The sequence below is a fragment of the Mustelus asterias genome, chromosome 28, assembly GCF_964213995.1.
Source record: "Mustelus asterias chromosome 28, sMusAst1.hap1.1, whole genome shotgun sequence".
Lineage (NCBI taxonomy): Eukaryota > Metazoa > Chordata > Chondrichthyes > Carcharhiniformes > Triakidae > Mustelus > Mustelus asterias.
The window spans coordinates 1,965,371-1,992,320 of record NC_135828.1 but is presented as its reverse complement, the minus strand read 5'-3'; the positions used below and the strand labels follow the sequence as shown (position 1 = coordinate 1,992,320).

Below are 26,950 nucleotides of genomic sequence, written 5' to 3'. Positions count from 1 at the left end.
TGAATTGAAAGTGGTTCTATTGAGTGTGTGGGTTGTGGAGGGGGTCATGCTGCTATTAAAGAATATTTTTCATACACACCCTTAGGATGAACATCTTGAAAAATAAATCCTGATGACTTCTCAGCCTTTTGGCTAAGATCAAAGGTCAGGTCAAGCCCAAGATGGGGTGGAATGCCTTTTCTTGTCAGCTTGGATCCTGTTTGTCTCTCTCGTGGGGACCATGAATTGGATTCAATTGGAGTTTGAATTAAGTTTTGGAGCAAGCAAGGATTGGATTTGGTTTTGCCAGATCCACTCTGAGCATTGGCTTTGTAACTTGAAGAATGGAGTAAAAGAAACTTTTAAATCCTGATGACTTCCGAGCTCTTGGATACTGAAACCCCAAGAGTGGACATTTATGGTCACAGATTAACTGGAACTGGGGCCATTCTTTAGCCTTTGTATTAGACAGTATGCTCTCCCAACATTGGAGTTGCTAGGCTATGCACCCCCTTGAACCTCTACCAGTTCCTTTTCAGGATATGGTATATAAAATTCACATCATCCATGGGTTAACATCACATGATTTAAAATAAGCGGCCTTCCAGATGAACCTCAGTACTTGATCAGCATTGTTAATAATTGCCCTGGTTTGATTCTACTTGGTTGCAAGTGAGGACCAACCTTCTAGGTATAAGGAGATGATAAAAATATGTTGCTAACCTTGATTTGTTACTGAGAGATGGAATTACTTAACATACCTAACAACCTGAAAAACTTGCCCAAATCACCTTAGTGATGTAAGAGTGCTATAAGGCATGGTCCCAGGTAAAGCTTATTGCAAAGTCCAAGACTGCCCAATTTAGGTAAAACAGTAAAGACAACTCGGGATTCAGATTTCAAGAACAGCTTCTTCCCTGCTGCTGTCAGACTTTTGAATGGACTTACCTCGCATTAAGTTGATCTTTCTCTACACCCTAGCTATGACTGTAACACTACATTCTGCACTCACTCGTTTCCTTCTCTATGAATGGTATGTTTTATCTGTACAGCGTGCAAGAAACAATACTTTTCACTGTATGATAATACATGTGACAATAATAAATCAAACCAAATACTTAAAGTTTATTTATTAGTGTCACAAGTAGGCTTACGTTAACACTGCAATGAAGTTACTGTGAAAATCCCCTAGTTATCACACTCTGGCGCCTGTTCGGATGCACTGAGGGAGAATTTAACACGGTCAATGCACCCTAACCAGCACGTCTTTCGGACTGTGGAAAGAAATTGGAGCACCTGATGGAAACCAATGCAGACACGAGGAGAACGTGCAAACTCCACACAGACAGTGACCCAAGGCCGGAATCGAACCCGGGTCCCTGGCACTGTGAGGCAACAGTGCTAACCACTGTGTCAATATATTTGAGTAACAAACAACTGTATGGACAGGAACAGGCAGTACTGCGATTGTGATTGAAGGTGTTGTGCTGAGACTTTTACCCTAGTTTTCCACTCAATCACATTTTAATCTTTTAATTCAGCTGTACTTAAAACCAACCCTCGAACACGCACAGCATTCTGCACCTGAAGCCATTAAGGAAATTTGCAGCTTTATCATTTGAACCAGTTGTGATATGAATATGACAAAGCGATATATTGAGTGTTATCATTTGGCGACCCAGATAAGACGCCTTACAGGAACTTTCAAAGATATTAAAAATGAAAATCTGTCAATATTTAGAACTTTCCAGTTGCCGTCATTAGGAAAGAATTGCCTGTGGGGAAGATATAATCTTTTTGAGACAGGATTCTGCGACAAGTATTTAACGCTGGTAATATGAAACAGAAAAAAATCAAACCATGGTAAATTAAGCTAGATATGTTGAAGCGAATTGTAAAGGACCATTGTAAGCCCTGAATTAATAACACTGAGAAAAATTCATTCAGCTCCGATATTCATGAATAAATTGATCTTTATTGCTAAGAGGGATTATTTTAAACTGTTGGAGGAAGAAAAAGCTATCATACTGATTGCACCTGTTTTAGATCTTGTTTTGTGTTCTGTAAACCTAAGAGAGTCCATTAAGTTGAGAGACAGCATACATCTACTCAGTTTTTCAAAATAAGTTGAAGCCGTGTTTCATTATCATCTCATTATCATCTGCTAAATTGATGATTAGAATATGTAAAGGATCTAATTACAAACAGCTTTCCAAAGGACACCACAGAGAGTGGCTAAGGGTCATTTGATAGAGATGTTCAAAAATTCACAAAGGGTTCAGAAAGGAAATGTTTCCAGCGATCGACGTCAGTCTTGCCTCGGTTGTAGCACTGCGTTTGAAGGTTATGGACATAAATCCCGATCCAGAGTCCTGAACACACAATCTAGACTGGCATTTCTGTGCAGAACTGAGGGAGTGCTGCACTGACAGAGGTGCTGTCAAATAAGACATCAAATTGTAGGCCCAATCTGCCCCCTCAAGTGAATATAAACAGTTCTGTTGTGAAAGAAAGCAGGGGAGTTCTCCTGGTATCCTGAAAGCAGATTTGGGCCAGCATTCATCCCTCAACCAACACCTATAGTCTTCATTGCTGTTTTTTGACCAATCAGCTGCTATGTCTCTGTGTCACAGCAGGTGATTCCCTCACCTGATGAAGGGGCAGCGCTCCGAAAGCTTGTGGCTTGTGCTACCAAGTAAACCTGTTGGACTTTAACCTGGTGTTGTGAGACTTCTTGCTGTGCTTACCCCAGTCCAATGCCGGCATCTCCACATCTTGGTGACTGAAGCAGAGATCATGTCAAAATCCTTTCAAATATATATCTAACGTATAATTTAAGGGAGTATTGGGAAATAGTTCAAAAACACGGAGTTAGAATGCTCCTGTTGAGGATAAACTCTATTTAATTACCATTTTTTAAAATAAGGAAACAGAGGAATGTGAGCGGTAGGGAGTAAGGCCCAGCATTTCTCACACTCGTTACAGACTTGCTTTTGTGCCAAGTAGTATTTGTGAAGTATGCTGTTTAGCAGTGTTCTCTTATATCTGAGTGGATTGGACCTCTGCCCTGTACCTTCGGCCTTTCAGCAACTACAATTTCTGCTACCTCTCCCTCACCTGTGAAATGATCATTACCCTGGTTTCATCCATATCAGTAAATAATGCTTATGGAACATTAAACTGGAGTGTTTTTTGCCTATTTGAATGGATGCAACAGGTCCCACAGCATTAATGTTTAAGAGCAGCAAGGTCAACATTCTACATAAGAATTAAGAATAGGCCATTCAGCCCTTTAAGTTTGCCGTGCTATTTAACATGACCACGCTGAACGACCTCAATTCCATCTTCTCATTATTCCCCCATCCCTTAATTCCTTTAATATCCTAAAACCCTTTCAGGGCCCCCAAACACAGTTTCATATCATTACTGTTTTGGGGACCTTGCCTTGTGCAGATTTGCTGCTGTGTTGATTGGATCTGCAACACTCCAGCATATTCTGAGGAAATAACCAAGCCTGATATAGATGTAAATTATTTTTGTTTCTCTTTCTAATCTCTGCATCCGTGTATTAAAGGATCCCTTTAATGCTCCCTCTGTGAGCCTATAGTAGCTGCTGTAATACTGGCCTTGTTCACCATCAATAAAAACTCGGGGGGAAATTCTTCACTGAGGGGATAGTTTAAATGTATTCTATTCTGGTTTTATTATTGATCTGTCACTAGGAATCCATGAGCCATGTATGACTGATCATTATATAAGACTGGTAAAGAAGAAGAATAAAGCTGTTTTAGCAGTGTTGTTTAATGGTGTTCAGCTCTGACGCTGCAGTAAGGGGGCAGCAACTCGTGCCGCTGAGTCTGGCATTTGAATTCCCCGCTGCAAAGGAATACTGAAGTACCAATTATGTTTTCAAATTCAGCTGTGATTAATTGCATTTGCCCAGCCAGAAGAACTCTCCTCTGGTAATTTCACCGGTGAAGTGAATCCCGAGCACATACACAGCGTTTAAATCCATGGAGATGCAAAAGCATTCACAATTTTCTTCATCAGTCGACTTCTCCAGGAAATCAACTTGATCTTAACTCACACACATCCCAAGATTAAGCTTTGGTTTCACACACGAATTGAGCATCTCTCTGTGAAACCGTGTGGATAGTCTCTCAATATTAGCAAAATATCTATTAAATATACTTTGATGATTACACACGCCATTGTTTTTAATTTGAACAGACAAGGTCATCAACATGAAAGGGAAATTACTCTTAACGTAAAATAAAAAAGTAAAGTTTATTTATGAGTCACAAGTAGGCTTACATTAACACTGCAATGAAGTTACTGTGAAAATCCCCTAGTCGCCACACTCCGGTGCCTGTTCGGGTAAACTGAAGGAGAATTTAGCTAATGCACCTAACCAGCATTTCTTTCGGATTGTGGGAGGAAACCGGAGCACTTGGAGGAACCCCACGCAGACACGGGGAGAACGTGCAAACTCCACACAGACAGTGACCCGAGCCGGGAATCGAACCCAGGTCCATGGCGCTGTGAGACAGCAGTGCTAACCACTGTGCCACCGTGCTGTCACTCTGCCACCATACTTAACCATTCTGACGATGCATTTGGGGTGTCAGTGTGTGGAAAGACTTTCTTTTCGTATGAAGTGCCAAAATGTTCTTGGATTTTTTTCCATGTTGTAGACTAGAGTGAGTTTTAATCAAATAAATAGATTTGACTTCACAAGTTTTTAGATTTAATGGGCAAGTACAACACAGTCTTGCCAATTCAACACATCAGACACTTAGCTCTTGGTCGAATACAAGCAATGAAATGTTTGTCTCTCCTAAGATTAGCCACCCTCTGAAGAACCAGGGCATAGACAGAGGTGTATGTACAAGATTGCAACTTCCCTCACCCACGTAATTCACCAGATTATCCCAGAACCCCAAACATCCTGAAATGTTTTGGCATATCTACAGTTTGAGTCGCAATGCGGAGTGGTTTTTCCCCAGATGTTAGGGTGCCACTTTATTAACACTGGCTTTGCACAGAAATGTTGAATTGTCAAAGCTGCCTCTTGGATGTGTCTTCCACATTACCACCATTTAAGTAGCTCTACCCCATGCAAAACTTAAGCATGTGCAAGCTTTTTAGATTTATGCAAATCATATGCTGCAACCATATCCAAGCATTTAGTCACAGATTTCTGGAGATTGATAATTATCAACTTTGTGGTTTTTTTGTTCTTTAAATATTCTCAATGAAGCTTACATCATGCTCTTTTTCCTGCTCTCTGTCCGATTGCATCCAAAAATTTCAGACATCTATCTTTCCCCCTCCCCACCCCCCAGCCCTCCAGTTCAGTCGGAGTAAGCAGTTCAGAATCTTCCCAATGGGGATTCTCTGTCCTGTGTAATAATGGGAGAGGAGTATCAGAGACATGCGACTCTGAGAATGAGGCCCCAGGGCAGTGTGAAATCAGTGTCTGGGAAATTCCTCAGAACTGCTCCCACCTGTTTAAACTGCAGCTGCCACCGCTGTGCTAACCTCCACCCCTCTACTTAACAAAACACAGAACTTGCAGAGAATGACGAGCACTGGAAAAGTCTGTTAATCTGAACCAGTCCTGTCCCATCACCTTTGTGTTTGACTGTCGGTTTAAACTTTATTGCAAAATGTGGTGCAAAGCCTCACCTTTCTCCTGGTGACCGTTTGGCACCCATGTTTAACTCTTTAAATATTGGTTGGTCATTTTTTGACTTGAAGTAATTTTCACGTTAATAACTGTGGTGTATCGTTTATCAATCCGGACATGCTCGCTTCCGGCGTCTTCTGGAAAAGGATGCAAAAGTCTGAGGACACGTACCATTCCACTCAAGAACAACTTCTTCCCTGCTGCCATCAGACTTTTGAATGGACTTTTCTTGCATTAAGTTGATCTTTCTCTACACCCTAGCTATGACTGTAACGCTACATTCTGCACACTCTCGTTTCCTTCTCTATGAACGGTATGCTTTGTGTAGCGCGCAAGAAACAATACTTTTCACGATGTTAATACATGTGACAATAATAAATCAAATCAAATCAAAATACTGCAGCTGACTGTGAGAGATACACCCTGCAATTGTATTAATGTGCTTAATACGAGCAAAGTTTCCCTCCACATGAATTTACAGCTTGTATGAGGTCAGCAGGATAGATTCAGTGGTATGGTGGTCAAACTTAATTTGTTTTTACAGATATATTCCCTGAAGTGGAGACCCATGTGTTTCGGATGGCTAGAATCTTTGATGAACCCTGCTTCTAATTGAAATGAGACTCTTGACGTCCTCTGGTGTCCTGTGAGACTGACAGCATCTCCAGTACATCTTAAATGCATTGCTGGCAGCCAAGCCCTTTTCAAAACAAGTTTATTAAACCAGATTGCACATTCAAAGCCAACTCCCAACAGTTAATGCTAGAACTGAGTGCCAGATCACATTTGTAATTACTGGAAGATGATTTTAATCCTTTCTAATTCCAGCTACCACTGGATGTGTTGCCACTCTGTGCCAAGTAATTTTTAAAAGTTGGCTACTGCTGGGTTTGTTGGAGGAAAAGCTAATAAGCTCAGACAGCCTATCAAACCAATCTTCCAAGTTTGGATCATATTTTCCAAGAAATTTCTAGAAGTTCAGCTGCAAAGGTTCAAAACAGCTCCAGGCCCATCGAGAATTTTCTTCCACTTCTTCAACAGAATGTTGCACTGCAATTCAAGATCATGTGTGTGCCCCCTAGGGGGGTCCCAGTATTACTGGTCAGAAGGGCACCCCTAGCATTCTCTGGACTGATGTTAGCGGCTGAGTTCCAGTCACTCTGGGATTGACAGCCTCCTTACTCCCAGTTTTCTCTTTCATCACTCTGGCTTTACACATGTTCTCTCTAACGCCCCTGCTGACTGCTTTCTCTCCAAGTCCCTTCGAACATAGTCTGACACTCTCGTTCTCTTGAATAGACTGAGTTTCCTGTGTAATTACTGAATTGTTTTGGTCATGTGTGAATTGGTCATATATTACCATTCCTTCATTGAGGTTGGGTCAAAAGCTTAGAGTACCTTCACCTCATGGACTGAAGAAGACAACCCACTATCACTTTCTCAAAGGTAACTAAGGATGGATAGCAAATGTCAACTTTGCCCACATTACCTGCATATTGAAAATTAATTTTTAAATATGTAGATTTTTATACCAATATTTCAGAGGTATTTAACTGTCTCTTTGCATTTTGTTGCTGTTTCTCCCATGGTAGGATAAGCCAGTGCTGTGCATTAGCTACATCAGTTCAATTCATTTAGTTTGCTCTCTGAAACTAATTTGGCATGACAATATGCTGTGACGTCTCACGTACAGTAAGAAGTCTAACAACACCAGGTTAAAGTCCAACAGGTTTATTTGATAGCAAAAGCCACTGACATCTCAAATTGACTAGCAAACTAACTAGCAAACTGACGTCTCGTTAGTGACAGACAGCATGGTTTTGTAAGAGGGAGGTCGTGCCTTACAAATTTGGTGGAGTTTTTTGAGGAAGTGACAAAAACGGTTGGTGAAGGAAGGGCCGTGGATGTCGTCTATATGGATTTCAGTAAGGCATTTGACAAAGTCCCACATGGCAGGTTGGTTAAGAAGGTTAAGGCTCATGGGATACAAGGAGAAGTGGCTAGATGGGTGGAGAACTGGCTTGGCCATAGGAGACAGAGGGTAGTGGTCGAAGGGTCTTTTTCCGGCTGGAGGTCTGTGACCAGTGGTGTTCTGCAGGGCTCTGTACTGGGACCTCTGCTATTTGTGATATATATAAATGATTTGGAAGAAGGTGTAACTGGTGTAATCAGCAAGTTTGCGGATGACACGAAGATGGCTGGAATTGCGGATAGCGAAGAGCATTGTCGGGCAATACAGCAGGATATAGATAGGCTGGAAAATTTGGCGGAGAGGTGGCAGATGGAGTTTAATCTGGATAAATGCGAAGTGATGCATTTTGGAAGAAATAATGTAGGGAGGAGTTATACAATAAATGGCAGAGTCATCAGGAGTATAGAAACACAGAGGACTTTGTGGACTTGCACTAGGTGTGCAAGTCCACAAATCCTTGAAGGTGGCAACACAGGTGGAGAAGGTGGTGAAGAAGGCATATGGTATGCTTGCCTTTATAGGACGGGGTATAGAGTATAAAAGCTGGAGTCTGATGATGCAGCTGTATAGAACGCTGGTTAGGCCACATTTGGAGTACTGCGTCCAGTTCTGGTCGCCGCACTACCAGAAGGACGTGGAGGCATTGGAGAGAGTGCAGAGAAGGTTTATCAGGATGTTGCCTGGTATGGAGGGTCTTAGCTATGAGGAGAGATTGGGTAGACTGGGGTTGTTCTCCTTGGAAAGACGGAGAATGAGGGGAGATCTAATAGAGGTATACAAGATTATGAAGGGTATAGATAGGGTGAACAGTGGGAAGCTTTTTCCCAGGTCGGAGGTGACGATCACGAGGGGTCACGGGCTCAAGCTGAGAGGGGCGAGGTATAACTCAGACATCAGAGGGACGTTTTTTACACAGAGGGTGGTGGGGGCCTGGAATGTGCTGCCAAGTAGGGTGGTGGAGGCAGGCACGCTGACATCGTTTAAGACTTACCTGGATAGTCACATGAGCAGCCTGGGAATGGAGGGATACAAATGATTGGTCTAGTTGGACCAAGGAGCGGCACAGGCTTGGAGGGCCGAAGGGCCTGTTTCCTGTGCTGTACTGTTCTTTGTTCTTTGTTCGTGTATAACAGAGATTTAAAAGCTTTCAGATGTACAGGGCACATGAAGGCGTTATGAGCCCTGAGTATGTATCCCAGCGTATAGCATGGGAAGGCAGGCTGCTCTAAATGGGCCCTCGAATTTTATCCTAAGCTGGAAACATTCCAGCAGCTGTACAGCTGAAACCCATCTACACAACACAACTGACTGTGCTTGTGCAGAGACACTAGAATTTGCAAATTAACCCGGTCAGTGAGAGCAAGTGGGGTGTTGGTTAATTTGCTTCATTTCTGCCAGGTAAATGGACAAAAACATCATTACTTTGTATTGTAATGTGGGTTAGTCTCTGTTTATTGCCATCCTTGCTAATGTAGATATTTAACAATTGTCCATCGATTACAGGAGCATATTATAATAAATATGAAACAGCGTGTCTCTAGATAAATTAGTTTTGTACTGCATGATGTCTGCTGTTCTACAAAAGATTGCACAGTGTGACTGTCACTTATGATTTACCCATTCAAACCTACAAGAAGAGGTATTTCTTCTTTACCCTGCTGGCAGCAATCTGTTCAGTTTAAAAGAAAACAGATATTTCTCTCCCCTAAGAAAATTAAATAGTTTTTTGAGATTTCATTTGATTGTTCCAACATTATTTGAGTACTGATCCAATTATTATTTCCATTATTATTTTCCCACCCTAGTATGAGCAGCACTTGCCGTTCAATTTATCGGCCTGTCAAACATGTCTCGTACTCATGTAGTACATGTTTCGTTGCCAAAGTAACAATAAGGCTAATGGCTATCAGGATTATTTATGTACAAATGGTACAACTTCAGATAAAGGGCAGGTGCGTGGTTAAAGGTGGAAATCCCAGTGTTCCTGTCTGAGCTATGACGCTTGGCCACTAGCTTCACAAGAACAACACCTCATCATCAGCCTCACCATTGGGATACATTGGACATTTCGAGGTTACTGTATTTGTGTGGAAGAGGCAAATGAAACTTGACACAGAAAAGTGAATCTTGTCCACTCTCGCCTTTTAATAAAGTAATGTGTTAATTATTGCCCAGCGACATGTCTGTACTGAAAATCAGCTCTTACAAAAGTGGAGTTACATTTCATTCCAGCTTTTATTGACAGGAGGTTTCTAAAATGCAAAATGTTAAATTAAACCTTTTTTACTTTTCCTTTTTTACTGTCTCTAGATCTAGTCTTTACTTCCCTCTCTTTATATCATTTTATATTGAATCCATTCCATATATTTGCTCAAATGTCCTTGCACTGTTTATTTCACAATCCTTGACCATGTTGGTTAAGGAGATAGCACAGCTGCTTCAGATGCCAGGGAACTGGTCTCCCTTGCTATGCCATTACCAGCTCACTCCTCACTAAAGAAATATCAAAACTGAAACCTATAAGGACAAATCCAGCTGTACGCTGTGCAACAGAAAAATGTGGGCTTTGTTTTCAGTGGACTGCAGATCTGGTTTGGAACTTGTCTGAAATTTAGAAATAACGAGTAAGCGTACAAAGGAAATAATGAGCCCCTTAGTGGTTAAATAGCTCTCATTGTTTAGTGGACACAATGCTGGATATGGTTATATGTGGATTCATGCACCTCTGTAGCTCATGCTGAATTCAAAATCAAAGTTGTGATTTGGGATAGCATTCACTGGTAACCATGTATTATAAATATAGACTAGTTACTCATCTTGTTGCTAAAAGCAGAATGGTTTTTGAATTTCCCAACACAACAGTCACCACTCCAGGGAGTAATTCATTATGCAAAGCACTTTAAGGCTTCCTGATGCTGTGACAATGTAATTGTAGCCATGATGTGGAAATACTGGCATTGGACTGGGTTGGGCACATTAAGAAGTCTCACAACACCAGGTTAAAGTCCAACAGGTTGACTCACCTGATGAAGGAGCAGCGCTCCGAAAGCTCGTGATTCCAAATAAACCTGTTGGACTTTAACCTGGTGTTGCGAGACTTCTTACAATGTAAATGTAAGTATTTCCTTCAGTAAATGGGTATCAGCTGATGTCAATATATTGTCCGCTGAAAAATAACAGCCAACTAAAATCTCCATGAAGAAATCTTCCTGAAGAACTATTTAGGTTTGAAGGTCAACGCTGTCCAAACATTGAATGTGAAATATCTTTTCTGTATTGTGTGTGTGTGTGTGGACATTACACTGATTTCCACTGCTTTTGATACAAGCCATCTTTCCCCTTGCTGAACTTGGGTTAATTGGTCAGTCATCTTGTCACAATAGGACTATAAATTCCTGCTTCAATTTAATCTAAAGTTCAGCAGTAGTTCACGTGCACCAACCTGTTTTAGTATACATTGCATTGTCACTTACACTGTTAGGTTTTTGTTTTAAATTGCCATTTCTCCTGTTGGAAAATGGGACCTAATTTAGAAATAATAGCTAATAGAATATCACAATATCCAATGGGTAAATGAAAACAGCAATCTAGCGGAGTAATTAAATCCCAAATCAAGCCACAGCTGTTCATTTGACACCTCCAACTATAAATTGCATTACCGCATAATTCATGAATACCCTCATTTGGCATCTCTCATTCTCAAAGGTCTTTATTCTTTTTGCAAAATTCTGAATCGCCCATGAGAAATACATTAGTTGCTTTAAATTGTGGCAATGTCTGTTTCCAGATAAGTTCTTGCTCAACAAAATGTACCAAACAGACAAGACATCATTCATATGCTGATAGATACAAAAGTCTGAGGACACATAACAACTGACTCAAGAACAGCTTCTTCCCTGCTGCCATCAGACTTTTGAATGGACCTATCTTGCATTAAGTTGATCTTTCTCTACACCCTAGCTATGATTGTAACACTACATTCTGCACTCTCTCCTTTCCTTCTCTATGAATGGTATGTTTTGTCTGTATAGCGCGCAAGAAACAATACTTTTCACTGTATACTAATACAGGTGACAAATCAAATCATATTACACTCACTACCTGTTTTGATTATGTATGGTTTTCCCAATTAAATTGTACATGACTCTCTAATTCTTTCAATAGTTTATGTGAAGGCAAAATAATCAAGTTTTCCTATTGACAGGATAGTCAGTCATTCCAAAGCACATCCCAAAAGCAAATGCCTGTCGTCAGCTGATGACAATGTCCCTTCAACACACCATGCTTGCTCCCCTCCAAGTATAATAACAATGTGCTTATAGACTTGGAGAACGATCATGGGTGGGAGATATAGATTTCATTGAGGGATGATCAGCGAGATTTTAATCAGCGCACTTCAGAATTTGCCTTTGCAGGAATACTGGGATACTTTGGGATTTGAGATCACGCTGTCTTTGCAGATGTGTCCCAGGCACAAATTCCAGCTTCCAGTTACTTGGCAGCTGTCACCAGATATTAGAGAATTTGATGGCCTTGAGCTCTGCAATGTAGTTGCAGGTCGGATCATATGAAGTGACATCAGGTGCCAGAATCTGTTTCTGAGATGTAACAGTGCCTTGATTAATGGCTGAGGCTGGTTTTCTATAGTTCCTCGTTCTCTTCACCCTCTGCTTCCTCCCTCTGGGTCATGGTTCTGAACTCCATTGTGGAATTTAATCTAGACTGACTTCAGCTGTGCTGAGAGACTGCTGCGTCTAGACTGACTTCAGCTGTGCTGAGAGATTGCTGCGTCTAGACTGAATAAAAGCAAGTTACTGCAGATGCTGGACTCTGAAACCAAAAGAGACAATGCTGGAAAATCTCAGCAGGTCTGACAATTTTACCTCAATTTTATCTCTCTCCCACCCACCCCCCCCCCCTCCCCCCACATCATCTGTCATAGCTTACCCTCTGATTTCAGCTTCTCTGCCGTTGGCCATTCACACCTTTTATTCTCTCTGTAGACAGCCATTAGCAGCCTTTCCCCTTGTTTTTGTGGCCATGACTTATCTTTCATGCCCTCATTTCTGCAGTATAAATATCTCCCACTGTCTATGCCTTTTAGCCTTGACAAAGGGTCATCTGGACTCGAAACGTCAGCTCTCCTTACAAATGCTGCCAGACTTGCTGAGATTTTCCAGCGTTTTCTCTTTTGGCATCTAGACTGAGTTCAGCTGTACTGAGAGACTGTTGAATTGACAGATGTGAAATGTTAACATGTGGATATATTCTATGGCGAGTTTTGTTGATACCCATGCCAACATTTTACCTTCATCAAAAATCACCAAAAGCAGATTTATCGTTCATTTATCTCATCAATTTGTGTGAGAACTTTGCTGTATGCAAATCGTCTTTCATGTTTGCTTACAAGACAGTTCAGAACAGTTCATGTGTTGTCAAATTCTTTAAAATGAATTAGGAGTACAAACAAATAATTCCTGTTTGCACAGGAGGCCTATTTGATGGTTAGTGTGTGATTCAAAGTAACACTAACAGCATGGATGTACTTTGACTGAGATAGACTTGGATCTCCCTCCTCACCTTGCCCCTCGAGTGGAAGGCAATGGCAAAACACCATTGACAAAAGCTGCACGAAAACAGCCCCAGGTGAAACATTGGCAGACTAAGAATTAAGGACCTGGTTACACAAATTATTCAAAATTGAATCATTGCATGAGAACTCCTCTGTGAGTGTTCCCCGGAGAATCTCTGGTGATTTAGCTGACTATATTAGCAGACGGCAATGTTGTCAGTATTAACCACTGCTCGAATATTACCCCCACCCTCTCCAGATATGGGATTTCTTTGCGGTTGCATCTTCCTTATGTCTTGTCCAGTTGGTTCATTTGCTCATCAGTGCTATGTTAAAGGTGTTTATGTCTATGTTAATGTAATAGAAAGGGCGATGAATCTAAAGACAAAGAACTTAATTTGGAATATCTACAAGATAGTGTTCAGACCATAACTGAAGTAGTGTGTGAATTTCTGAGCACCCTCGTTATGGGAATGAGAGTCAGGGAGTGAGGATGACAAAGACTACATAGAAATGGAGCAGGAATGTGAGTTGAAAAGTATGAGAGAAGATTTGGAAAAATTGGGAATTATTTCAGTGGGGCCGAGCAAGTTAAGAGGAAATAAATAAGGGAGTTGAAGGTTATGAGATTTTGAGGATTAATAGTGAATGATTATTTCTACCAGTTGAGAAATTGCTAACTATGGAGACTGTTCTCAGGATTATTGCTAAGGAGCAAAGAAAATTGGAAAAATTGTTCCAAAGGCCTGTTAGATAATAGAATGCTTTGCCGCAAGTTATTAAGACAAACAAAACCAAAACGTTATTTAAAAGGGTATTTGACCTGTTTGAGAAGGAATTATAGAATATTGATAGAGGGAAAGAAATGTGGTAAGCAAAGTGAGTTTCACTTGAATTGCTATTTTTCCAAGTCTTCCTTCTGTCTCTGACACAGGCGCAATGAATCATATGGCTGCTTTCTGTGCTGTTGTTTCTACATAGCTCATCATTGACTTTTCCTCTAACTTGTTTCTGATGTTTCCCGATATCAGCATTGTAGCAGACTGCAAAGAGATGGGAATTCATTTTCTTGCTGTTCCATTTGAAATACATTGTCTGTAAGCTTGTTTCCAACTGTACCTTCTATTTCTTTGCCTAATGTTTCGGTAGTTTTGTTCTTTTCTCTCTCCATTTTATTTTTAGGTCATTTCCTGACTGATTAGTTGGGAGGATGTTACATCACATCAAATACTTGTATCATTCTTGTGGCAGAATAATTATGGAGAATGCAGTCCTTCAGTTTAATTACAACCAAATTTCCTCAGCGAGCTGGGATCTGGAGAATCTGTCACTGACCAGGACACTATAAATGGAGCCATCCAGCAGCTGCTGAAAGAACACATTTGTCTGTGTTCTTTGACTAGTGTACACTCCATCTGTTCCTGATTAGAATAAGGACATTGTGATAAGGACAGAAACTCATTACTGCAAGAAATTGCTTTGCCTCAGGATGTATAACATGGTGTGACATCTCCAGAATATGAATCTCTCTGCAAATAAGTGTTTCATTAATGAGTATGTAATTAAATAAGTTTCCACTAATATTTACTCACTATTTGCCAAGATGTAGACTTTTGTTACTGCGGCAATAATAAAAGCAAACTCTAAATATTACAAATAAACTCCATAGTTTGGATTTTCAATGGGTTGTGTCATCAGACTGTAAGTATATAAAAATACAACACGTTATGCTGACTCATATGTAATATATCATTCGAGATTGCTATTGAGTGTGTTGAGAATGTATTGTATTCATATGGTCCCTTGTCAGAACTCTCAGAAATGTCTCAATTAATTCTTTTGAATAGCAGTGACTACTGTTACATGGATGGATGTAGCAGCAGAAATTCAAGGTGTTAACAAATTATCTGATTCAAATGCATGCTGTGTACCTCATTCACAGCCATCTCATCCTTTAATAAGGATGACGAGGGACCTGAAATAACAGTACTAATACAGAAATTAAAACAGGAAATATTCAGTAGGTCAGGCTGTCGTATGAGGAGAGAGAAATAAAGGTAACGTTTCAGGTTAATAACTGTTTTTTTTCAGAGTTGTGATGAATGGCCACAAGTTTGAACTGTTAACTCTTTCTCCTCCCTGCAGCTGATGCCTGACCTGCTGAGTATTTCCAACCTTCACTGTTTTAATTCCCATTTCCAGCATCAGCAGGTTTTTGATTTGCTGATAACAATATCGCACGTTTTACCACAATCAGACAAAAATTGACATTAAGCCATAGACCTTTTGGAGGCACTGGGGAAGATGAACAGAATGTGGATCAAAGAGGTGGATTATAATGAGCGGGAGAGAGAGGGGTAGAAAAAGTGAGAGGATTATGGAGGAAATACCAGAACTTAGGGCCCAAACGGCTGAAGACACAGCCTCCAATAGAATCATAGAATCCCTCCAGTACAGAAGGAGGCCATCGAGTCTGTACCGACCACAATCCCACCCAGGCCCTATTCCTTCAACTTCACACATTTACCCTGTTAACCCCCCGACACTAGGGTCAATTTAGCACAGCCAATCAACCTAACCAGCACATCTTTGGACTGTGGGAGGAAACCGGAGCACCCGAAGGAAATCCACGCAGACACTGGGAGAACATGCAAACTCCACATAGACAGTGACCTGAGGCCGGTATTGAACCTGGGACCCTGGAGCTGTCAGGCAGCAGTGCTAACCACTATGCCACCATGTTACCATGTGGGGAGATGGACAAGAGGCCAGAATTGGTAGAGTACAGTGCTGCCAGAGTGTTGTAGCTCTGGAGAAGATTACAGAGAAAGGGAGGAGTGAGACCATGGAGGGATTTGAACAGAAGGATAAACATTTTCTAATTGGGGCTTTTGGGGATCAGGGGTAAATGAGCTTTGTTGCATGGGAGCAAAAGAAGTTGAAATTATTTCATGTGATTGTTAAGTCTACAATAGACCTTACTGATCAATTCCATCTTGTTTTTGTGTGCAGAGCATCCGATGTAATTGCCAGAAAGGAAATTCTGACACAAAAGGACCAGCGTTTTCAAATGCTGATAAGACCACCCAAACAGTCAATAAAGGAATTTATGTAAGTCAAATTTTTCCAGACCTTCCTGCATTTCAGCTGCTTGCTTCAGTCATTTTTCTGTTTATCACTCGTTCTCCATAATCTCACCCTGTCCTGCATCTTCATTCTGAGGAGAAAATAACACAAGGTAAAAGTTAGCAACATTTAAGTCACTAATGCTGGCACGTGTATGAGAGAATATTTAAAATGCACATATTCTTTTAAAACTAGGAGAGTTAATAGTTAATTGTTCTGCTATCTGGCTACTTACACTAGACTTTGTTTCATTTGAGACAAGTCCAGGTTTTCACTGCAAACGTAACTTCTTCCTTCCTCTCCTGCCGTGTTTGTTGAATACCCTCACATAACAGGAAGTATTGTGTTACTAAATAACGGTCATTTTTCTTCCAGCCAAGTTTGTATAATTATGTGTTCATAATTAGGTGAAAGTTGGGAGAATTATAACTAGAAATCTAGCAGTTTGGGCAAATTTTCCAAAAGAAGGTATCACTCTGCTTAGTGTTAAAAGTTGCATTGACAAAGACTAACATTGTATTGCATCAGAATGTTGACCATTCCATGAAACAAGTTGTATGTTAGTAAGGGAAAACAGTAAATTGTACAAAAAGTTCAAAGTTAAGGCACAAATAGGTTCAGTCGTTCAGCTAATATGGGTGGTTCTCATAATCGCATTTCCTATCTGGACCGTAATATTTTGAAATACCTTATTAAACTATGAGTGTAAAAATAAATATCTGAATATCATATGTAGCGTGCATTTTACACTTCCTGGACAGGTTTCCCCTCTCATCATCTCCTGTGACATTTCCATCCACTTCAAAGGAGTTAATACGATGATGAGTAATAAATTAATAGAATGATGTACAGTGCCTGAGCTTACAGAAAAAATCTAATCTGACGGTAATTTTAAGGTTAAGGTATGTATTTTAGTCATTCCTGGGATGGCAGGATTGTTGTATAAGGAGAGATTGGGTCAATTAGGCCTTCTCATTGAAACATAAAGTTATAAGTGGGCCGGACAGACTAGGAAAGTTGTTTCCTCTGGCTTTGGGGGTCGAGAATGAGGGGTCACAGTCTCAGCATATGGAGTAGGACTGAGATTAGGAGAAATTCCTTCACTCAGAGGGTGGATGGTGGTGAACCTGTGGAATTCTCTACCACAGGGGCAATGGAGGCCAAGTCACTATAGTCAAGAAGGAAATAGATTTCAAGACACTAACGGTGTCTAGGGGTATGGGGAGAGAGCAGGGATATTGCATTGAGATAGGGGATCAGCCATGAATGACAGAGCAGGCCTGAGGGGCCGGATACCCTACTCTTACTCCTGTTTCTAGTATAGCTCATCAGCAGATTTAGGTTTCATCCCTCCTGATGAGAAATTATATATTTTTCAGTGCCACCTCTTCCATAAATCTGACCTTAATACACATTCCCCCGCCCCAGACATACCCATCTGACCATTCCGGCCTTTGTCCACTTGCCATTCTCCTTGTCTGTTCTTTCCCCCATTCCCCTCTTCCTGCAGCTGCTTCCTACCACACACCAGCTTTCTCAGGCTTTGCTGGCACCATTTGCTGCTGCTTCACACCTCCTGATCAGCGTCAGCCATGCTAGTGGCCCGAGTGAGAGAACCCATCTGCATGACATTATGCAATGTACAAGCACACATTAAAAATCGGCATAAGGTGACACAAACTAAAAGCCAGCCGACAGCAAATAGTTACGGTTGAGTTCAAATCTGGATTCTTTCATTTTCTAACTATGGTCATTTTCATTTTAATTCCATTGCTTTTTTTATCAGACAGTGTTTCATCAGTGAATTTATTTTTTATTAATATTCTTTGCTTCATTCTCACTTGATTTCTGCATATTTTCGATTGGTCTAAATTGGCAGCAAGAAAAACCTGAAACATTCCAAAGCAGCCTTATTATCATGCTAAAAAAAAAGAAATGAAAGTCTCCTTTATCTTAATTAAAAAAGAGTTTGCTATTGTATTTGAAATTATACATATAGGATCACGTTGTAATATTATCACGAGTGCTGCAGTGATGTGTGTCTGGATACAGGGTCTGGTACATAAACATTTTAAATGTTGTATTATCAGGAATAAGAAGATAATCCTAATTTTATTTTTAAAATATAAAATATGCATGAGGAGGATTCTGTATTGATTAAATTTCTACTGAGGTCGTTCTAGAATCATTTTCCGTTTCCCCCCGCAGCTCTCTGAGGAGCTGTGACACCCGTAACCTATAGCCGTGTCTACACATGTCCAATTTATAGAGAAGCAAATTCTTCAACTTGTGCATTCCAGCTAATGTGCATCCTATTAACCCATCCTTTATTAGGAATGATTGGGGTAGAAACATGTTGGTCTGACTCATGATTGGTTCCATTAAGAACCTTTGATTCCTAAGCGTTTTTTTTATTTTTTAAATCAGGCCATAATTTTTTCCAGACTTGGTTCTTTTCTGCAGCATATTCGATTATCTAAAGAAGACACATTATCATCATCTTTTTCCTGAAGAGGACAATGTCATTAAGAGACTCTTAGGATCACAGAATTGTTACAGTGCAGAAGGAGGCCATTTGGCCCAGCATGTCTGCACCGGCTCTCTGAATAACAACTCCCTTAGCGCCATTCTCTCATCTGACTCAGGCAACGGAACTTACTCTCACTGTATATGAAATGGGGGGAGCGTGCACAAGATTTTAGAACAATTAAAATTATCGATATGGTAATGAAGCATGGAATTCATAATGAACATTTGCAAGCATCAAGCAAGATTAAAGATTTGTAGAATTATAGATGTATGGAGCATCCAACAGAAAATAAATGAATTCATGTTCAACTAATATTTTTATGCATGAACTGGATCAATATCTGTTTAGATGATTGAGGGGGTATGATATTCGGAATAGTGAAGCAATTCTGTAAATGGAGAGAGTCAGTGGCATGTGGTTAGTGGTCAGTGGTATTTGGTCTTTGTGTGATATGCACGAATATTCATGCAGCATAAAATTTTATACTTTTTGAACCAAACCCAGTTCTCCAATCTTTCCGTGTGATTTATTGTTGCCTTTTCCCATAGCAGCTGTTCTTATGACTTCTTAATTGTCAATTTGTGCTGAATTCTAAGCATTTTGGGCTGTGTCAGGTCTACAAAGAGTTGATTTAAAATTCCTTACATTGGTCCCTGCCAGACAGGAGGGAGAGGAAGGATAACATCCCATTGGATCTGAACCCACCTTTCAGATGTTGAACAACAGTGTAGTAACAGGCTGTGTAACTCGATTGATTGGGGGAATGTCATTTACAATGATGATAAATCCAGGGTCTGTGGGTTTGACTCACCTCATGCCATTTGCACTGTTGCTAACACTGAGCTCCCTTGACTTTGGGAAGGTAGTTTTGAAAATGATGCCAACATCTTGTTATGTCTTGTTAGCGCAGGCTTTTTCTGTCACCATCAATTTCACAACAAATTTCTTGGCGATTTGGCTATGCTCTATCCCTTCCCCTCACTCAGATCCTCAGGAGTAATCTGTGAGGCAGTGAGTTCTTCTGTACCTATGTTAATTAGCTGTTGCCACAGTTCAAATGTGAATACGATTTTAAACTAATTGAATTTCTGCCTGAATGAACGAAATTGATACAGCCACCTCGTCCCATGGAGATAAACCATGTGGAAAATACAAACAAGACACATGGATTCTTTCCCAATCCAGCCTAATTATTCAAATACAGAATGAATAATAAAAACACCTGTTTGCGCTCTCCATGTAAGGTTTGTTTTTGTTCAAGATTGTAGAGATTATGAGTTTCATTATCCAGTTGGTAAGGAAAGGTGGTTTCTAATCATTACTTTGCTTCTCTCCAACAAGTACATTCTAAGATCTCAGATGTTCTATGAATATTAAACGATGAGAGAGTGATGAGCAATCTTGGCCAATGCTTACGTTCTGTTTGATTAGCATTGCTAAAAATGTGAAGAATTGACTATGGAGAGGTGTCTGTCTTTGCCAAGCAATGATTTGTTAAAGTGCGCTCAAGCTAATGTCAGGAGGGTTCTTATATATAATAGAGAGATATATATATCTCTCTCACCTTCCGATACAGTAAAACACACCAAGGTGCTTTACAGGAATGTTAACAAAATTCAACACCAAACAATGTAAAGAGGTATTATGCAAACATGTGAAATAGGAGCAGAAGTAGGCCGTTCGGCCCCTTAAACCTGTTCTGCTATTCAATAAGATCATGGGTGATCTCTTTGTGTTTCGAATTCCATGTCCCCATCCACCCCTTCTTTGATTCCCTTGTTTATCGGGGAAATGGCCAAGAGCTTGGTCAGATAGGTTAGGTCAAAGAGTTGAGGAACCTGAAGAGGAGAAAGAAATGGTGAGGCTTAGGAAGAAAATTCCAGACCCTAGACTCTTGGCCGGAAGACCTGGCAACCAAGGGTGGAGCCTAAAAATCAACGAAAATAGCTACTAATTAACAGTGCACAAAGAGCTGTCCATGGGTGAAAACTATTTTCTTTGCTTTATTCTTTTTGTTTTATTCTCTGATTTATGTACATCTTTTCTCCCACACCCAAGATATTGACTCAGGATAGAGTATGAATGGCCCACATGATTCTTTCCACCCAGTGCTCATATATCCATTCCTGTTGTTGTAGCTCAGACATTCTGTGCCAGTAGTCCATTAGATCCTGACGCTCATCAATATTGAATCCAATATTAAGTGAGCATTTTCCAGTCAGAGTGATTGGGTAATGATTACAGGTTAGGAGCTGTGTCTAATCCCAAGATGCTGAGGACACGGTAACACCTCACCACCGGATTCCCATCTGAGATCAACTCACTCCACAAACAATAGGCTGAAATGTGGCAGCTCCTTCAGGATGAACATAGTTTAATGCGGCAATCTACCAAATCTTGTACAATGCAATAATTATAATTTCAACTCAATTGAGAAGTGCCAGGGATTAGATTGTAGAATAGCACCAATCAGATTTGCCTTTCCACAAGTTTTAGAAGAAATATATTAGTTTGAGTTTCTGTACCATAGACCAGACATTCTGCATCTAGTTGTGCCATTTTTTGCTGATTCTCAGATGATACGCAGTTAAATAGTGACTAAGTACTGATTAGGGAGGCCATCTGACCCATCCACTTTATCTTTCACTGGAGTCTGTGATATTCTTTAATCTCAGCATCATAATTTCATTCTGCACTTTCCTATTCAGAAGGTTAGTTGGTCTGTTTTGTAAAGTGCTTCTTGACATTATGCCTGCTATTTACCAGTTTGTAATAAATCCTGCAATGTGTTTAATATCTGACTGGGAGTAGAAAATGACACCAGTTCCCAGACCAATTTTTTCAATAATTATTTTTTTGACCCCAAGCTGCTTGTAAAACCACCAGCCTTTTATCCGTGAATTTTAATACGTAATTCACTAAGGCTAATTGTTGCAGTGCTGGTATATAATGCCACTGATTGGCAGCGCTGCACCACATCAGATTGTGCCCATGACATCCTCCGTGTTAAAATCCTGATATTGGATAAGCTGCCATGATGCGAATGAATCCAGGATAAAGTTCTGGAGTTTCCTGCTTTCCAGTGGAAAGTGCCTTATTCGCGCACAAGTGTGTGCAGGGGCCTGGCAGAAGTTCAGAGGGACCTGAAAAGAACGGATTTGAAAAAAGCAAACTTGAATTATTTCTGAAAACTTTGTTATTGCAGAACATATGAAGTTTGATCCTGGGAAAAGCAGCAATGCCAAAAGTATTGTTATTTAATGTCATCCACTGCCTTCTGAGATTGTTTGTTTTATTTTGTGTAATATGTTGCTTTAATGAGTTTTGATAACCACTAAATATGAGTCATATTTTGAATTTTGTCATCTTCTTCCATTGTTGGAGCCATTGCAGCAGCATGTTTAGAATGACATATCTTGAAGAAAATTCAGCCACGCTGCAGTTCAATATCGGGATACTCAGTGAGGAAGGGAGGTAGAATAGACCTGTTCTCCAAACCCAATGGATGCAATGTTTGTAGCCAGGTGTAACTGGTGTAATCAGCAAGTTTGTGGATGACACGAAGATGGCTGGACTTGCGGATAGCGAAGAGCATTGTCGGGCAATACAGCAGGATATAGATAGGCTGGAAAATTGGGCGGAGAGGTGGCAGATGGAGTTTAATCCGGATAAATGCGAAGTGATGCATTTTGGAAGAAATAATGTAGGGAGGAGTTATACAATAAATGGCAGAGTCATCAGGAGTATAGAAACACAGAGGGACCTAGGTGTGCAAGTCCACAAATCCTTGAAGGTGGCAACACAGGTGGAGAAGGTGGTGAAGAAGGCATATGGTATGCTTGCCTTTATAGGACGGGGTATAGAGTATAAAAGCTGGAGTCTGATGATGCAGCTGTATAGAACGCTGGTTAGGCCACATTTGGAATACTGCGTCCAGTTCTGGTCGCCGCACTACCAGAAGGATGTGGAGGCGTTAGAGAGAGTGTAGAGAAGGTTTACCAGGATGTTGCCTGGTATGGAGGGTCTTCTTAGCTATGAGGAGAGATTGGGTAAACTGGGGTTGTTCTCCCTGGAAAGACGGAGAATGAGGGGAGATCTAATAGAGGTGTACAAGATTATGAAGGGGATAGATAGGGTGAACAGTGGGAAGCTTTTTCCCAGGTCGGAGGTGACGATCACGAGGGGTCACGGGCTCAAGGTGAGAGGGGCGAAGTATAACTCAGATATCAGAGGGACGTTTTTTACACAGAGGGTGGTGGGGGCCTGGAATGCGCTGCCAAGTAGGGTGGTGGAGGCAGGCACGCTGACATCGTTTAAGACTTACCTGGATAGTCACATGAGCAGCCTGGGAATGGAGGGATACAAACGATTGGTCTAGTTGGACCAAGGAGCGGCACAGGCTTGGAGGGCCGAAGGGCCTGTTTCCTGTGCTGTACTGTTCTTTGTTCTCTTTGTTCTTTGTTCTCTTTTTCATTACCCCAGTGAATCGTTGGATGTTGGAATAGGCTTTGTGAAATAGAATAGTGAAATACGTGAAAATGTACCGGGAGCTGCAGGAAAATACCTACCCGCAATTAATAGAACACTGCATCATCAGCTTCTCACATACATGCACATGGGCGGCACAGTGGTTAGCACTGCTGCTTCACAACACCAGGGACCCCGGTTCGATTCCCAGCTTGGGACACTGTCTGTGTGGAGTTTACATGTTCTCCCCGTGTCTGCGTGGGTTTCCTCCGGGTGCTCCGGTTTCCTCCCACAATCTGAAAGACGTGCTGGTTAGGTGCATTGGCCGTGCTAATTCTCCCTCAGCGTACCCAAACAGGTGCCGGAGTGTGGCAACTAGGGGATTTTCACAGTAACTTCATTGCAGTGTTAATGTAAGCCTACTTGTGACACTAATAAATATACTTAAACTTAAACATGCACTCTTTAACAATGCACAGGGTAGCTCCGGCTAAAGATGTCCTTCTGGGAAAGTCTGACGTCAGCGTGTATTTATACACGGCAATATGTTTGTTACTTTTGTGTCACTAAACAGATAAATTGTTATTGGGAGGATTTCACAATATCTCATGGACAGCAGTTTTGTTGCCCATTCCTAATTGCCCTGGAACTGAAGGGCATTTCCAAGGGCAGTTAAGAGTCAGTCACATTGCTGTGGATCTGGACGGGGCCAGACCAGGTAAGGATGGCAGATTCCCTTCCCCAAAGGACTCTGATGAACCATTTAGGTTTTTACATTTTTAATTCCAGATTTTTTAAAAATTAAACTCTGCTGTGGTGGGATTTGAACACTTGTCCCTGGAACATTATCCTGGGTCTCTGGATTACTAGTCCAATGACAATACCATTACACCACCGCCTCCATTTTTCCTTTAGATGACAGAATAAATACTAGCCAATCCTGCATGAGGAGCAATTTCCTGAAGTTGAATATTGGGAACTATAAGTCTTCAGTCCTTGCTGCGCACTCCGTTTCCTACCCATTGACTTCATCATTCTTCATTGTCTGAGACTGAGCCAGGACACACTCAAATCCCATAATCACTTCATCAGCAAAGCCATCCACTTATGGCTTTGTAACATTGTCCATCAGCTTCCCTGTGGTCGATGACCGATATTGGCTCCAACAATGACCCTCATCCTTGTTTTCAGATCCTTCTGTGACTTTGCCATTCTCCATCTCTAAATGCATGCAGCCATGCAAACCTTCAAAATCTCTGTGTTCCCCTAACTCTGGCCTCTTGCGCATCCGCAATTTTAATCGTCCACCATTGGTGACCATGCCCTCAGTTAGGCCGAGGCTCCAAGCCCTGGAATTCCCTCCCTTTGTCTCACTACTACCCCCGCTGTAAGACACTGCTTAAAACGACGTCTTTGACCAAGCTTGACCATCCTAATATCTCCATTTATGGCTCAGTGTCAAACTTTATTTAGTAATGTTCCTTTGAAGCACCTTGGTATGTTTTATTATATTGAAGGTGCTATGTAAATACAAACTGTTGTTTCACAACGATTCCTATATAGCTTAGGTATTGCGCATTGAAAGTATGTCTTTATTGGCAGAATTCTTCAGAAGGGAGAATCCTGGGGAAAGTACATCTTCCTCCGGTATCTTCTGACACACTGGCATTGGGAAAGATTTGGGAACATGTTGTGTTGCTGTATTGGAATCAGAAAATGAATATTGACATGCCAATCTGTTCTGTTAATTGGATCATAAGAATGTATTTAATGCACCTCTTGCTCAAATTGATGAATATCTCATTTATTGCTTGGTCCCTGGGTGAAATTTCATGGCTTAGAGCCAGGATATTGAAAGGCAGAGGCTCTGCAAGTTATTGGTCTTTTAGGATAGCACTCAGAGACTGAAATATTATACTGGAGAGAGCAGTCCTTTATTTATAATGTTTTATCATGAATTTTGTTTCACAAATCAGGCAGACTGCTTTCACAGCCCAGGAGAGGAGATGGAAATAGTAAATTAGCTCCTTATAGATGTTGCTGTTTACATTGGATTGTTGTCATGAATTTGGTTTGCTTCCATTTTTCATGTAATGCCATAAATATTTTATCTGCTTTCGCTGCTAATATCTCTGGTCTAGGTTTATTTTTCACCAATTCGGAATAAAGTGCTATTGGAGCACAGATGTGATAAATCCTGTAAATGGATTACTGCAACTGGGGTAATTGTTTGTCCTTGGGACACAGAATTCCATCCAGGGGTCAGCTTTGATTAGTTATGGAGCTTATGAAAGTTGTTGTGAATCTGTTGAGAGAGAAAACGGTTCTGTAAAACTTGGAAATATAAGACAGAGCTTCTTATTGAGAAACTGCAGCCTTAACAGATTGCCACATTATCTATCTTTCTATAAAAGGATTCCGTTTCCTCCTCCTAAATAGCAACAGATCAAGAGCTTTAATGTAAATTCTTATGATGAATTTTTTTTCAACTTGCAGCTGTCAAAATTATTGTAGATGCACAATTTATCACAAACCAGGATATTCAATGACTAGAAACATTCATTTCCTGAAAAAAACACTAGATATTGCATTTTCAATCAGTCATGAAGAAGATCCTGCTACATTAGGGGAGGCAATGGCAAAGTAGTATTGTCACTGGACTAATAATCCAGAGACCCAGGATAATGCTGTGGGACCAGTGTTCAAATCCTGCCATAGTAGATGGAATTCAGTAAAAATCTGGGATTAAAAGTCTAATGATGACCATGAAACCATTGTCGATTGTTGCAAAAAAACCCATCTGCTTCACTAATATCCTTTGGGGAAGGAAATCTGCAGTCCTCACCTGGTCTGGCCTACCTGTGACTCCGGATCCACAGCAATGTGGTTGACTCTAAATGCCCTCGGGGATGGGTAATAAATGCTGGCCCAGTCAGCGACAGCCGCATCACATGAACAATGTTTTTTAAAAATCTCACGTTTTTGAGACGTGTCCTTTTTCAGCAGCTTTCTTGTTCCTTTCTCCACCCTCTCTCCATTTCTCGGGCTTCTTGTTGGTGATGTGTTTCTGTGGATGGGGTTCACGCGGTGACGCTGGACTAGGTGGCCATCAGTCTGCGGGAACATTCACGAGTATTGACCAGATGCAGCATCTCCAGCTGAACTACATCCTGCCAACCCCTAAAATTACCAATTTCCAGAAGGGCAGTGAAGGCGATTTTTCCCTCTTCCAAATCCTGAGTGATTTGATACATACATAGAAACTAGAAGCAGAAGTAAGCCATTCGGCCCTTCGAGCCTGCTCCATCATTCATTTTGATCATGGCTGATCATCAAATTCAATATCCTGATCTCCCCCCCCCCGCCCCCCCATATCCCTTGATCCCTTTAATCCCAAGAGCTATATCTAATTTCTTCATGAAATCACACAATGTTTTAGCCGCAACTGCTTTCTGTGGCAGTGAATTCCACACATTCACCACCCTCTGGGTGAAGAAATTTCTCCTCATCTCAGTTCTAAAAGGTTTACCCCTTACCCTCAAACTATGACCCCTAGTTTTGAACTCACCCACCATTGGGAAATGCTTTATCAATTTAGAATTCAGTCTAGAATTT

General features: G+C 40.9%; 1 protein-coding gene across 1 annotated transcript in view; it reads left to right on the top strand.

The window, feature by feature from the left end:
* LOC144480179 (serine-rich coiled-coil domain-containing protein 2-like) overlaps positions 1 to 26,950 on the top strand; it is a 612,858-nt gene that overhangs the window by 498,085 nt on the left and 87,823 nt on the right. The window contains exon 9 of the mRNA XM_078199331.1: positions 16,225 to 16,323. Within this exon, the coding sequence (XP_078055457.1) occupies positions 16,225 to 16,323 (99 nt within the window). The remainder of the gene's footprint in view (positions 1 to 16,224; positions 16,324 to 26,950) is intronic.